Here is a 14,736-nt window from a genome sequence, read left to right as displayed (position 1 = left end):
TCACTGGGGTGGGGTGACAGCCGGGAAAGGATGAGGAGGTCCAGCCCTTCACCTGGGCACCCAGAGGGCTCGGGTGTTGGCAGAAGTGGCTGCCCTGGCTTCCATCTCTTAGCAGCTCTTCTGAGGGGGTCAATTTCAATCTCCTCTGAATCCTAATGTCTCTCCTCTTTCTGACCTTCACCGAAGATGCCTCTCACACCAGGTCAGGGTCACCCTCTCTGGAGGGAGAAGGGAGCCTGGCCAAACCCAAATGCCCCAGGAGCTCACCAGCCCTCTCTTGTCACTGTTGTCACCCTCTTAGATTTGTGCCCAGCTTAATCTCACCTCCGTGGCAATTCCCCTCCAAATGAATCTCCCAGCCACGCCAGACCTTCCTGCTGGGAAAGGCCTCATATTGTACAGTAGAAAAAGCACTGGATGTGCCAGCAAACTTCCCTCACTTGAATCCCTCCTCCGCCCTTACTGGATGCGTGGACCATACATACTTTTTAAACTGTAAATGGGGGCTAATTGTGTTCCCCTTACCTATTTCACAAGGCTTTTTGGAGGATTCACAGGTATCACTTAACTTAAAAGCCCTTTGTTTGAAAGAAACAAAAAATCTAACCAGCTCTACACACACATTTAACATTCCAGTAAAGATTCTCTGTAACTGTCCATGTGTTTGAAATGGATGACTTTACTGACACAAACTTTGCAATAGAAAGTGTTATGCTAATAGGACGGTAAGAATCAGTTCCTGTATCATACACACATGAAGAAGTTGCCAGATGAATTTCCAGTAACATGGTTTAACTTCTGGTCTTGGTGAAATCCAGATTGTTCTGGAGAGGGGAAGATCATGTATGCCCTTCATTCTCCTCTCCTCCAGAAGTGAGAAACTGTTTCTATGTAAGACAGAGACACCCTCTCAAGTTGATAAATTCCAAACAAGGAGCTGCAGTTAAGTGATGCAAAAACAAAGTTGCAAAGAGGAACGAGGTTAGCTAGTGACTGGTGAAGAAACACTGCACAAAAACACAGTGCAGGTGCCCTGGGACAGCAAGCCCTTGAACTTGCAGGATCAATGCCAAACTTTGGCAGTGGGTGGCTCCTGCTGAATCATACCAGAGGGGTCATGGAAGTCACAGGTTTTGCTTTATTATTATATTTAGAAGTTTCGGAACATGAAGTTCCCTAAAAGCCCTTTCTCAAAGAATCACAAAATGACAAAGGTTTGGGACAGTGTAGTTTTGTGCACAGTAAAGGCCTGGACAGTGATTAGGAGAATGCCCATATCTGGAGTTTAGGACAGAAACCTATGCTGGCTATAAAATTAAGATTACACTGCAGAGCAATTCACACCATACACTATACCCCAGCGTCTAAGCCAGGCCCCTAGTGATTAAGTTCACTGTCAAATTCAGGATATACAACCGTGACTGGCCAGACTCCAGATCTCTCAGCATCTGCACGGTGCCTGACACAGGGTTGGCATTTAATGTTTACTGAATAAATATACAATCCATGGAAGGAAGGAAGGAAGGAAGGAAGGAAGGAAGGAAGGAAGGAAGGAAGGAAGGAAGGAAGGAAGGAAGGAAGGAAGGGACGGACATTGCCCACTTGTGTTTGAGGAATAACAGAGTTGGCAGGTAAAGAGGCCAAGTATCTGAATTTTTAACCTTCTCCGGACTATGATAGATAAATACACACCATCGACTACCTATTTCTGCTAAACATGGAGTTTATTGGTATCATTCGGTACAACTTTAGTCCTACCTTTCCTAATTCCAGGCATGTTGACAGTCCTTTAAAAATCATGCTACATTACTTCGGAGGAAAATACTTCCACCTTAACATGTTTAAAGAAATGCTAGAAAATTTTATTCCTACCAATTTTGTTTTTTTTACTGCCTCAGCTACAGATTTCTAACACAGTGCATGTGGATCTAATGTCCATGTGAACGCACACCAACTAGTTACTGACATTTTAAAGCAATTCCTTTGCAGATACCAAATGACACAGTCCCAGGCTGTGCAGAGAGGCCAAAGGGAAGCCAACATCTGCCAGATTTTCTCCCTCTTGTGAGCCTGGTCTTTGATTAACAACTGCAAATGGCCTTATTGGAGAGAAAAAACACTCAAGAACACAAGCAAAGGGAAGTGGAAAGCTGGAAAAATGCAATGTCTGCTGAACCCTGAGGGCTCCGAAGTGACCACTACCGTGATACTATGGTTCAGAGGCTGACGTGGACCCTGGCCCGGAGGGATGCTGAAAGCAGATGAGAGAGAAATGGGTGTGACTGTATCACAGAGGCCCTCCCTGGGGACATACCATGGGTGTTGGTGGGGTTAGTTTGTGTAAAATTGGATCTGAATCCACCTCATCCTGAGCTAAGGAAACAAGGGTAACAGAGAGTTTTCCTGTTTCTTGATTCCTCATACATGTGGGTTTAGAGTTGGGTGAAAGCCAACGTTTAAGTGAACACAGTAAGTTTTGAGATGGTGGTATTTCAAAAAGGAAGAATGAAAGAATAAGCTTGCCTGAAACAGTGCGCACGGCCATGGCCAGGAGAGCTCAGAACCGACTGTGCCTCTTTCGGCCAGGAACCTACCCCTTCTACTTTTCTGTCTCCTAAACTGGCCCGTGCTTTTGCTCGCCACTTTTCCATCAGACCACACTGCAGCAGTTGCAAGGGGCAGACTGAACATACATTTGCAGTTTATTACCCTATGGGAGTACTCTGCCAATGCATTTACGAGATAAATAGGAGGCTGAGAATGTCCCAACAGGCTAAGACAGTCTCCCGAGGCACTCAGCAGCGTTCCCACACAGCAAGGGCTACCCACGTCTTCAAGGTTCCGTGATGGGGTCCAGGATGTGAAGGGCACCAGAGAAGTCCCTCTGCCCTTCAACTGGCTGAACACTCTGCTAGTTGACGCATTTCTTTGTGATTCTTCGACTTCTGTCCACCTGTCGGATGCTGTCTGCGACGTTAATGGTGACTTCTTTTCCAGACGTCCGCTTAGTGTCTCTTTTAGCCTGTTAAAAAGTTTAAACACAGTGAATTGAGTTACTAGGAAATATCCAAAGGTCCTGATATTTGCATAAATCTCTTGAAGTTGTTACACACACACACACACACACACACACACACACACAGATGCAGGAAGAATGACCCACAAGGACACATGCACATATACTCCTTTTCATAGGCTGCTCTGTTGAATCTCTAATACCAACCTAGAGCAGAGCTTGGCATAGAAATGCTCGGTAAAGCACCGTTGAATGAATGGATGAATGAATTGGCAAAGGTCCATCAAAGGGCAATGTGATTCCATATATATGAGTCAGCATACGGTATTTGTTTTTCTCTTTCTGACGTACTTAACTCTGTATGACAGACTCTAGGTCCATCCACCTCACTACAAATAACTCAATTTCGTTTCTTTTTATGGCTGAGTAATATTCTATTGTATATATGTGCCACATCTTCTTTATCAGGAATAAAGAGGTAGACATAGAAAATGGACTTGAGGACATGGGGTGGGAGGGCGAAGCTGGGGTGAAGTGAGAGTAGCATCGACATATATACACTATGGAATGTAAAATAGATAGCTAGTGGGAAGTAGCAGCATAGCACAGGGAGATCAGCTCGGTGCTTTGTGACCACCTAGAGGAGTGGGAGAGGGAGGGTGGGAGGGAGGTTCAAGAGGGAGGGTATATGGGGACATGTGTATGCATACGGTTGGTTTGCTTTGTTGCGCAACAGAAACTAACACAGTATTGTGAAGCAATTATACTCCAATAAAAATCTATTTAAAAAAAGGGCAATGTGAGAGGTTTCCCAGCTGGCTTTGGTAGAGCAGCTAAGGGTTTGAGCTTTGGAGTCAGACAGACTTTGGTTTGAACACTGACTATATAATTTCACTGTGGGCAAGTTTTTTCTAACCTCTCTAACCCTTAGATGAGTTTCCTCATCCGTAAGATGGAGGATAATAATAGTACCTAACGCATAATGTTATTATAAGGATTACCTAAGGTAATGAATGTAAGGTACTTAGCACAATGCCTGTCATTAAGGGGAAAAAAAGACTTGACAAGTATAATAAGTAAAAAGTAGGATATATTATCCATTTCTTTTTTCAATTTTTTTATTGAATGAAAGATTCTTTAAATTCCATGGTGCCTTGCAATTTTCAGAAGTTTCACATACATGATTTCATGTAATCCCATAATAACCCTTTTCTCCCCCGACCTTATAGTGCCCCTCCCTCCTTACCTCTCCCCACTGGTAACCGCTAGTTTGTTCTCTAAATCTGTAGATTATCCACTTATAAGTGAGGAGAGTCCAGGATCTATATTAAATACTAAAGCATTGACTAAATTGCAGGTTCTTCAAGCATTTGTGCCAATCCTCCCATTCCCCCTCAAGAGAAGACAGCTGGACCACTGGGGGGTCATTCTGTGCCCGTTCCACTCAGTGATATGTGCTCGGAGTGAGCCCGAGACTGGCCTCACGAGTTGTCTCCGTCAGGGATGGACAGAGATGTGTGCCCCCAACCCCACTCCAGGAAGGCCCTCTGCCCAGCTGCAGGGGGTGCAGCAGGCAAATAGCCTCCAGCTGTCCCTTCAGGGCAGCCTCAGCTGCAGAAAAACCCCTCACCGAGGGCCTTCCCTTCCTAGGTGGCCCAATGCAGGGGTATAAACGCCTGGCCATCTGACCCAAAGCAGGACAGCTCTGACCTGCCATTTAGCTTCAGAGCTTCCCGTGGGGTGGGGTCAGCCGCGGCTGTGGGCAGTCCTGCATTGTGGCTCCACTTCTCCCTCTGCCCGCTCCTGCTTCCGGCCCTCCCTCCCGCAGTGCTGACAGGGCACTTCCCAAAGAACATCTCATATAATGACATCTCAGAGTCAGCCTCCTGGAAAGCAGTCAGTCTCAGATCTGTGGGAGCATCTCCCACAGCGTGAGCATCTCCCCATTCTGGATATGAGTCTAGTGCTGATAGATGCAGATTTTTCATACAACATGGTCCCTGCACATAAGCCAAGTATCGATACTTCATCTGCAGTGCATCCCAAGAAATGGTGGTCTATCACACCACTGGAGAAACATAAATAAATTGCGCTGTTGTATTTATTAGCAAATGATAACAGGGCACATGTATCCTGTGTAGTAGCCGCTGCTGATGCCCCTTTCAGATTCCATTTTCTTGGCTGGTGCATCCAACCCTCAGCTGCTTTGTGTTTTGGCCGCTAATCACTCAGAGCTGCACCCTTCTTTTGAGACTTGCCCTCATCTGATCAGAGTCACCTCATCCAGAAATACCAAAGAGGTTATACCCTAATTTCCAGAGACAGCCTAAAGCCAATGCCTGACTATTGGGAATATAAAAGCTGGTCCTTTGGCCTCAAGGGGGTATAAATTTATGATGCCATTCGTGCTCTGGAGTTCCCTTTGGGATCAGGCTGAGGCTACACTACAGCTGTTCAGTTGAGCTCACATATTTGCTGAACTCTGCCCTACCCTGTTTCCCACTACCTTAAGGGTTTCTTTCACCTGAGACTATGCTTTCACTCACTTACTTGCACAAGAATCCTCATCTCAGGCTCTGCTTCCAGGGACCCTGACCTAAGATAATACTCTATGGGTCATTTGAGGGATGTTTAAGGATCATTTTGACTATATGCAACTTTAGCCTTATCCATTGATTTCATGAGATAGGATTTCATTGCTTTCCTCTTCAAGTTCCCAGTGCCTAGAACAGTCTGAGACCTAAGAGGCCCTCCATTTAACTTTGGTTGAATAAATGGGTGAATGAACGAATAAACATCATGCATTTACTTTTTTCTTTTTTTTTTTTTTTTTTGCGGTACGCGGGCCTCTCACTGTTGTGGCCTCTCCCGTTGCAGAGCACAGGCTCCGGACGCGCAGGCTCGGCGGCCATGGCTCATGGGCCCAGCCGCTCCGCAGCATGTGGGATCTTCCCTGACCGGGGCATGAACCCGCGTCCCCTGCATCAGCAGGTGGACCCCCAACCGCTGCGCCACCAGGGAAGCCCTAGGGACTCTTTTTAAGAGAAGGTCAGATTTCAAATGTAAAATTAAATGGAGCTCTGAGGCTTGAGCGTCATTAGCTTCATGGTAAATCTGCCTCTACCTTCCAGTGAAAACACACAAGGCCTATTGTTTTAAACTATCCTGTTTCCCAGTCCACATACCATGTCTGGAACACCAAATCTCTCAAAAATTTTACATTCCATTGCTTCCGAAAGCCCACCTCCTCTATAAAATCTTTTCTACTGAACAGCAGAAACAGTGATATTTCTTTAATTCCAGTTTCTCTAAAATTTAATTCCATATTTTCCTCCACTTATCACCCTACAACACATACTTATCCCATTTGTTTTAAGTCCATTTTAGAAAATGACATATAGTCCTGAGCAGCCCATGATGCACAATTAGGTATAAAGTTGGCTTTGCATATCAAAGGACATTAGTTATTATCTGTATCATTACATTTGAGGCAGAAGCCCTTTTCTAGGTGCAAAAAGATTTAGGGAAATACAGTTTCTAGTATTTGACTTAATATAGCTGATTGGCTAGAAAAAGGGACAAAATATTAAATATTAAAGATGACCAGATGGAAGGTAGTGAAGCCACTAAAAACAAAACCAGGGCTTCCCTGGTGGCGCAGTGGTTGAGAGTCTGCCTGCCGATGCAGGGGACATGGGTTCGTGCCCTGGTCTGGGAAGATCCCACATGCCGCGGAGCAGCTGGGCCTGTAAGCCATGGCCGCTGACCCTGCGCGTCCGGAGCCTGTGCTCCGCAACGGGAGAGGCCACAACAGTGAGAGGCCCGCGTACTGAAAAAAAAAAAAAAAATCAGAAGTCAATGCTGTCTAAGGACTTAGTCTTAACGCTCAGCTCCTCCAGGCCTGAACCGGCACTAGGGCCTAGCAGTGACTTTTATGGGTTTATTTCCTCCTAAAAGCAGAGAACTCACAAAGTCCCACAACCAATTTTGTTTCCGAAAGAAAACGGTGGCAATTATGAGGCTAATTCCACCTGATTTCCATTTCGGGCGTTATTGCATAAAAGCTTTGAGGACTGGGACATGGAATAGAGACACAGAGGCCTTATTTGAAATGAGCCAAGTTGAGGGCAGCATTCCCCTCAAACCAGTGGGCAGTAAGAGAGCTTTCCAGAATGGAAATGTAAACTTTCTGAACTGCATAACTGCTTTTCTTTAGAGTTATTGGCAAGATTTCACAAAAAGTTATTAAAGATTCTACACAGAAAGTGCTCTGCTCTAAGTTTCAGTCTGCCTTCATAAGCTTAAGAATTCAAGCAAACATTCAATAGTTGGATGATTCTTAATTTTTCAGCCTGTTTAAGAATCAAAGGCTACAAAATAGTCATTCCCAGAACAGCCACAGAATATGTATGGTTTGCATCTCAAGTATAGTGGGGCAATCTCTTAAATCTGTGTAGCAAAAGCCTGACAATGGAGATGTTCAGAGGACAAGCTTCGGGGCCAGGCAGACCCGGATTTGGCACGAGGCTTTGCCATTAGTTAGCTGCACGAGACATTGCTTTAACCTCTGAATCTCAGTTTCCTTATCCAAAAGCGGGGATAATGCCTACTTCTTAGTGGGTTTTTTTGTTTGTTTGTTTTTGCGGGGGGGGGGGGGGGAGAAAATTAAGCATGTCACTTAGCATTAATAGGGTGATCAACTTCTTCTGGCTTGCCCAAGACTGTCCCGTTTTCAAACGGGAAGTCCCACATTCCAGGAACCACCTCAGGCCCCTGCAAACCAGGACAGTTAGTTGCCCCAATTATATAGCTTTTGACATCAATTCTGTTCGCAAAATAACGTCAGTCAAACATACCAAATTTAAATCAAAAACTTGCTTGTTCTACTGAAACCATGACTATTGCTACGACTACTTCTAAATACCAATAATAGTAATAACTCTACAAGATCCACATTTGGATAAAGAACAAACTGGAGTTCTGTATTCTAATGATGGGCACAGAAGGTTTCAAGCCATAAACAAATCCACTTTCAAATAATTACACTGTACTTATTTGGCAAATTAAACAATCAGAACAACAATGCACTGACTTGAAAGTGTTTTATAAAAGAGAAACTTCCAAGTCTGAGACCTCAGAGAGGCGCCCACCCTTTTTAAAGCAGCATGATCATCTAGGAGGTTGGTAGTTGCTGAAATCTAGTCACAGCTTGGAAACCTCAGATTTGAAGCCCAAATGAGAGGGACAAAGATGAATGAGAAAGAGAACCACAATGCCAGAGAGTTTCTCTAGAAGTTCCAAGAGAGAAGTTGCTTTGCCCTCCTCTGAGAAAAGAGCTATATAGATACGCGGAACAATTACACCATTTGTACCTCTGGGATTATGACATTTTGTATGACATAGATATTTTCCCCTCTGATGTGGTTTTTAGCCAGCCAAACCTTTTAATTTAACAGCCAACCCTCTTTATTCAATGACAGGAAAAGAAAACGTGTCCCTATTGCAATTACTGGCTTAAAAAAAAATCTTATACTTCCCAACTCAATGCTGAGAGAAGCCTATTTGGTACCTTTTCTTTTTGCAGCTGTCTGCTAATGTCACTTCTAAAATTCTTGTTTTATCACCATTGATTTTTGTTAATGTGCCACACTCTTGTTTCTCACCTGGTTTTACAGCTTTTCTATTCTTCCCTTGCCTCATTTTAACTTCCACAGGTTTAGAATCATAGATTTTAGTCCTCTTGATATTGCCTCTTTAATTAAAAGTCATTTATTAGCTGCCATTTCTCAAAGGTAACCAGATTGACTGTGATAACTTCCTGGCAGATGGACGTGTTTCTCTTGGGGTTTAGAAGTCAACGACCCAGCTCATTCTCGTGGAAGGAGGGCCGGACCCAAGAGGGCAGCTAAGTCAGCTCACCTTTTCTCATTTTCTCCCAAATGGAAAGAGCGATGTTCTCTGCTTTAATTTGACTGCACAAATATACCTAACACAGGGCTGCACCAACCTTTTCATAGTTCCTTTTAGACAATGAAGAAAGAAGGCTTACTGAGTTCATGATTTATCAGACACCAATTTTCTGCATAACTAGTATTTTTTAATTATAGAAATGATACATAATTATGGTAAAAGAAATCCAAAGAGTAGAGAAAAAGCACAGTGAGAAGTAACACTTGTTCCCATGCTCTGGCCACGCTGTGTTTTCACCAGAGGTAATCACGGCCAGTCATTTCCTAGGGAGTGTTGCAGGGATTTTCTAAGCAGACACAGTACGGGGCCGCCTTATTCTCTGTCCCAGTATTCTGTACTTTCTTCTTGGCCTTTAACCAGACTTTGGATTATATATTTATTTGCTTGTTTACTTGCTTATTTCTATATCTTCATCAGATTAAAACTTCAAGGAGGGAGGGACCCAGTCTGTTGCGTTCACCACAGTGTTCTCAGCATCTAACTTAGTGCTCATCACATAATAGATCTCTGACAAATAATTTGATGAAAAACATGTGTGTGAAGATTCATCTTCAGAAAGAAAGAGAAAAAAATCCTGGGGAACAGAACCTGTCTGCATTGCCCTGCCTAAACATTCTAGAACTTTCCTAGGATTTCAATCATGCTCGTGATTGATTGTTCCTTGCACCATCCCTGAGACACAGCCAGGAATGTAGTTGTGTTCACTTTTCCCGAGGAGGCAACTGAAGTCACTCAGACTAAAGCAATTTGCTTGAGGCCAATGTCAACAGAGGTGGTGAGTTGAACTAAAGATGGTGGGAGGCTGGACGTGGGCTGTGGGCCTCACACCCAGCCTCCCACAACTGCCAGTGCTCACACTACATTCTCCACCATTTTGCTTCAGGAAATGAGAAGGAAGATCATGAGGTTTAGAGGCAGACAGACCTGGGTTTGAACTCCAGCACAGTCAAGTCACTACTCCCTCTGCCACGCTGGCCAAATACTTAACCTTCCTGAGCCGGCTGTCCCAGCTGGGGAATGATGCTACTTACCACTCAGAGCTGTGAGGGTTAAAGAGGATGCCATCTATATAGGGTGTCTGGCTCACAGCAGACACTCTGACAATGTGAGTTCCTTCCTCTCTGCCTTCCTAAAAGATTAAAGCCTGAGCCTTGTCAGCTGCAACTCAAGACACTTTTCTTCTTTTCAGTCAAGTCCCATTAAAAGGAGACACACAATAACAGACTTCGAGCTGTTCCCAAATTCCATGAATTTATTTGCTGCTGCTTTATTGGCATTAATGAGAGGTCATTCAGGAAACATTTGATCTTAGCAACTCCACCAAGGGCCAGGATGCTAGCCTCCAGAGGCAGGGATCAGACTATGTCTCAGGCAAAACTCTCAAGAACTCCCCATACCTCAAGCAAATCCTGTGCAGACCGCAGCCACTTGTACTAATTCAGGCTAACTCAGTCTAGGGGTTTTTATTTATCAGGTATCGGATGCCAAAGGGAGTTGTTGCTTTCCAACTTAAACCTCAGATAGATCAAACACTAGGAGGGCAGTAGAACCTGCTTTAGAAGAGCAGTTGGGCTCCAACAGAACAGTCATCAATCTGCATTGCCCTGCTTAAACATTCTAGAACTTTCCTAGGATTTCAATCATGCTCGTGATTGATTGTTCCTTGCACCATCCCTGAGACATGGCCAGGAATGTAGCTGTGTTCACTTTTCCCGAGGAGGCAACTGAAGTCACTCAGGCTAAAGCAATTTGCTTGAGGCCAATGTCAACAGAGGTACTGAGTTGAACTAAAGATGGTGGGAGGCTGGACGTGGGAAGGGGGTGAGTGGGGAGTGGAGCCGTGGGAAATTTTTCTAATCCTTTTTTTTTGGCTGCGTCCAGTCTTAGTTGTGGCACGCAGGAATCTTCGTTGAGGCCTGTAGGATCTTTCGCTGCGACACATGGACTCTTCGCTGCAGCGCGCGGGCTTCTCTCTAGTTGTGGCGCCCGGGCTCCAGGGTGCGTGGGCTCAATAGTTTGTGGCACTCAGGCACTCTAGTTGAGGTGCGAGCTCAGTAGTTGTGGCGTGCGGGCTTAGTTGCCCCGGGGCATGTGGGATCTTAGTTCCCTGACCAGGGATCGAACCCGCAGGTGGATTCTTAACCACTGGACCACCAGGGAAGTTCCAATTTTTCTAATCTTAATGAAGTCCTAGGCCGACCTCATTCAAGCAACAATCAGTGAGTACATACTAGGTACATACCCCTAAAGCAGGCTCAGGGGGCAAGGGAAGAATACAAAGAAGAAGGTCTCTGCCCTGAGAGTCTTCTAATCGAATTGGTTTTTCTGCAGACCCTCAGGTGAATACTGAGTTTTGCAATTCTTCGTCTACATAAGGTAACAGCTGATATATAGATGCATTGTGGAAATCACCCCCCCACACACACACACACGCACACACACATCCCTATGCTGTTACATTGCTTCCTTTTCCCAGGCTTAAACTAGAATATGCACCAAAGTGTCCTTCTAAGAGGTTTCCCTCTCTGGTTGTCCTCAATGGTTTCTTTTTTTCGCTCTCCTTTTAATGTCATGTTTTTGTTTCTCTAGGAGAGACTCATATTTACTTTCCAAACTCCCCTCACGGATCTCGTATTACCACCAACCAGGAGAAATTCTGGGCTGGTCCCATCCTCCTTTCTGGATTAGGCCTCCCTCTTTGGTCACATCCACGTCTCTGAGGCTTCACCTACCTTTCCTGGACCGCACCAAGCCTTGCTGACAGTCAGACACTGGAGGGGGGGCGGAGGAGGGGTGGGCAGGAAGCGCAGAAGGATGAGGCTACTTAGCTGAGAATCAGTCCAGGAATCAGCTAATTTCTTTGGCAAGGTCTGGGCACTTTGCCAAGAATAATAAAGCAACTAAAAGAGATGCAACTTCTGAAGACATGAAGGCTCACTGGGAGGCCAGCCACAGACTCAGAGCTTCATCTGCCCCGAGCTACATCCACCATCCACTTTTCTACCTTAGCTGAACACTTGAGGCTATACCTCTGGAGGAGAAATACAAGAGTCCTAAGCCTGAAGAAACGGCACATTCACGTTGGAGAGTAAATGTCTGGAGGCAGCCCAGAGTTCCTGAGTAATTAATTAGCAGCAGAGAACAAGCAGCTACAGAGCTTCCCCTTGCTTGTTTGTTGAGCTCAGGGAAGGCCGGGGGAGGAGACAGTCGATGATTTATCAGATGCTGCACAGTCAGAAAGGTCCCAAGTGACTGGAGCAAATCAAGGTTTACTAGAGAAAGAGCGCCCCACTGAGACAGTTCCAATTTGTGAGACATCATTTTTGCCACAATCTTTCTGCCAGTTAGCACCTATTAACGCTGGGCATGAGACAGGGGCCAGAGGGAATTGAAAGAAGATGTGGTTTGTTTGATGAGACAGAGAGTGGAGAAGGGCTCCGAACGCTGCTGCTCCCAGCTGCTCCCAGGCATCAGCAAAGCCAGCCGCCCCTCGTGGCCCTTTGGAAAGTGCTCTGAACTGTGGACCACATCTATGTTAAATCGAGTAGTTGCTCTCCCCTTCCAGGGGCCTTCTCTTTCCTTCGCAGCACCATTTCAAATCTGTCTTCATTTATTCTGTATTATCTGCCTCCCCAGGCTCAGCGCCATTAAAATGCGCAGCTGCTGGCTTTGCAGGAGCAAAGGGTGTGTACTGAGAAGACTGCAGAAAACAGGGAGACTAAGCACTAAGCAGATGACAGACAGCATCAAAAAGGACAGACAGAGACATCTGGATTCCGAGGAAGTAGCACCACATTGCTCAACTCCAAAGGCAGCACCTGCATTGCAGGCTGTGACTGCCCTGTGCACACAGTGCAAGGGAGTGGTAGAAGCTGCTTCCTGAAGTTGCACAACAGAGGCCTGAATAGAAGACCCTACAGGGTCCCCGTGGTTTCACTGAGCACCTACTATGCACAATATCCTGAGCTGGGCACATGTTCCAGAACCTGGGAGAGTTCAAGGCACATTCCGCTGCTATATCACGTGCCCCTTCGTCCCAACCCTAGTCCACCACTTTCACCTGGCTAGCCCTCCCCCTTCCTTCTCCTGCTCTCAGATATGGCTTCTCTTCCCCCAGAAAGCTTTCTCTGACACCCAGGTTGGGTTTATTCATTCAATCCCTTGACAGGCTTTTGTTGCTCCCCTGCTAAGTGCCAGGCGCTGTACTGAGCACACAAGAGGTGCCCCTCCTGGGGGTTCCCTCAGCATCACATGACCCCCTGTATAATAGCACTTACCACACTGTGTTATAATAGTGTATTCACTGCTATGTCTCTTCTACTAGACTGTGAACTCCTTGAGACCAAGGACTCTATTTTATTAAATCGTGCCTTTCTAGAACATCAAAAAAGAAAAAAGAAATTGGCAACTGCTTCAGAGCAAAGGGCATGTGTGCCTGTTCCCCTCTTGGATCCTTGGCGTCAGAACAGTGCCTGGCACCCAGATGGCACTCAGTGGACGAACATTAGATGAAGGAATCCGAAGAGTGCTTATAGGACCTGATGAGGAAATCTTCCATGCCCAGTGACTGGACAAACTTGGTCTATAAATCTGAACGGGGGCTTCCCTGGTGGTGCAGTGGTTGAGAGTCCGCCTGCCGATGCAGGGGACACGGGTTTGTGACCCGGTCCGGGAGGATCCCACATGCCGCGGACCAGCTGGGCCCGTAAGCCATGGCCGCTGAGCCTGCGCGTCCGGAGCCTGTGCTCCGCAACGGGAGAGGCCACAACGGTGAGAGGCCCGCATACAGCAAAAAAAAAAAAAAAAAAAAAAAAAAAAAAAAACCGGAACGGGAACACTGTGTAGACACGTGCATGAGGATGCATGCTTTATGAACGGGTTCTTCTGGAGAAGGAAAGCTTTTAAAAAAGTGCCCAAGAACCATCAGCCGGTGGCCCAATAACGTCCAGGGGAACGCGGTGAGGTGCTAATAGTTCATCCTGGGGGGAGCAAAGGCGGACCAGAAGAGGTGAGCCAGACACTGCCTGAGCCAGGCACAGAAAACGCAGGAACCTCTAGCCTGGAGTATGAAACAAGCTAGGAAGAGACAGTATGTCAAAGGCCCTGGACGGAATAGGAAGAAAATTATTTTCCTTAGGCAGATTCTAGGCAGCTGAGATCTGTGTTGGTACGAGATAGCTCTGCTGACAGAAGCTTCAATCAGAGGTTGACTTGTCTTGTAAGCTGACACCTTAAATAGAAACCTTTGCCTTTGAGGAAGTCAGGATGCCTGGTGGCTGGTGAGGTCTCAGGACAGGAAGACCCCTGATGCATTTCAGCAATTGTCTGAATGCTTAAAACTGAAGCTATCTGCTCCCTGATCTTATTTTGGAAATACTTACAACACAGCATTGTTCACTGAATCGTGACAACAAAATCTCACATTTGGTTTTGTGACCAGCTTATCAGTGTGTGGCATCTGCCCCCTGGTGCTGTGTTGGTGAGGTGCGTGGTCCTCACTCCCCTGCGACACAGTTTTCACTGTGGCTGGAGTCCGAGGCGGGCTGGCTCCACACGGCCCCATTTTAACTACCACGCAAGCTCCCAGAGTGCACGCCTGTGTGGTGTGCGGAGAGCTTTCCTGAGCCGCCTGAGTCTCCATTCTTGTCTGTGAACTGGAGACAACAATATCACACTGTAGAGTCACTGTGAGGATCAAGTGAGATAACACAAGGAAGTGCTCAGCACCCCAGGCGGCACCTAGAAGGCTG

The 14,736-nt window shown here is 46.0% G+C and overlaps 1 protein-coding gene across 2 annotated transcripts in view; it reads right to left on the bottom strand.

The window, feature by feature from the left end:
* Positions 1-220: 220 nt before the first annotated feature.
* The window catches only part of BAALC (BAALC binder of MAP3K1 and KLF4), a 90,619-nt gene continuing 76,103 nt past the window's right edge, over positions 221-14,736 (bottom strand). Inside the window, exon 2 of one of the 2 annotated variants that reach the window (XM_060287356.2) lies at positions 221-3,022. In XM_060287356.2, the coding sequence (XP_060143339.1) occupies positions 3,018-3,022 (5 nt within the window). In that variant the 3' untranslated portion in view covers positions 221-3,017. The remainder of the gene's footprint in view (positions 3,023-14,736) is intronic. The other variant, XM_030863125.2, reaches the window with a different exon arrangement.

Source organism: Globicephala melas, chromosome 17 (assembly GCF_963455315.2).
Source record: "Globicephala melas chromosome 17, mGloMel1.2, whole genome shotgun sequence".
Classification (NCBI taxonomy): Eukaryota; Metazoa; Chordata; class Mammalia; order Artiodactyla; family Delphinidae; genus Globicephala; species Globicephala melas.
This window is presented reverse-complemented; position numbering and strand designations above follow the sequence as displayed.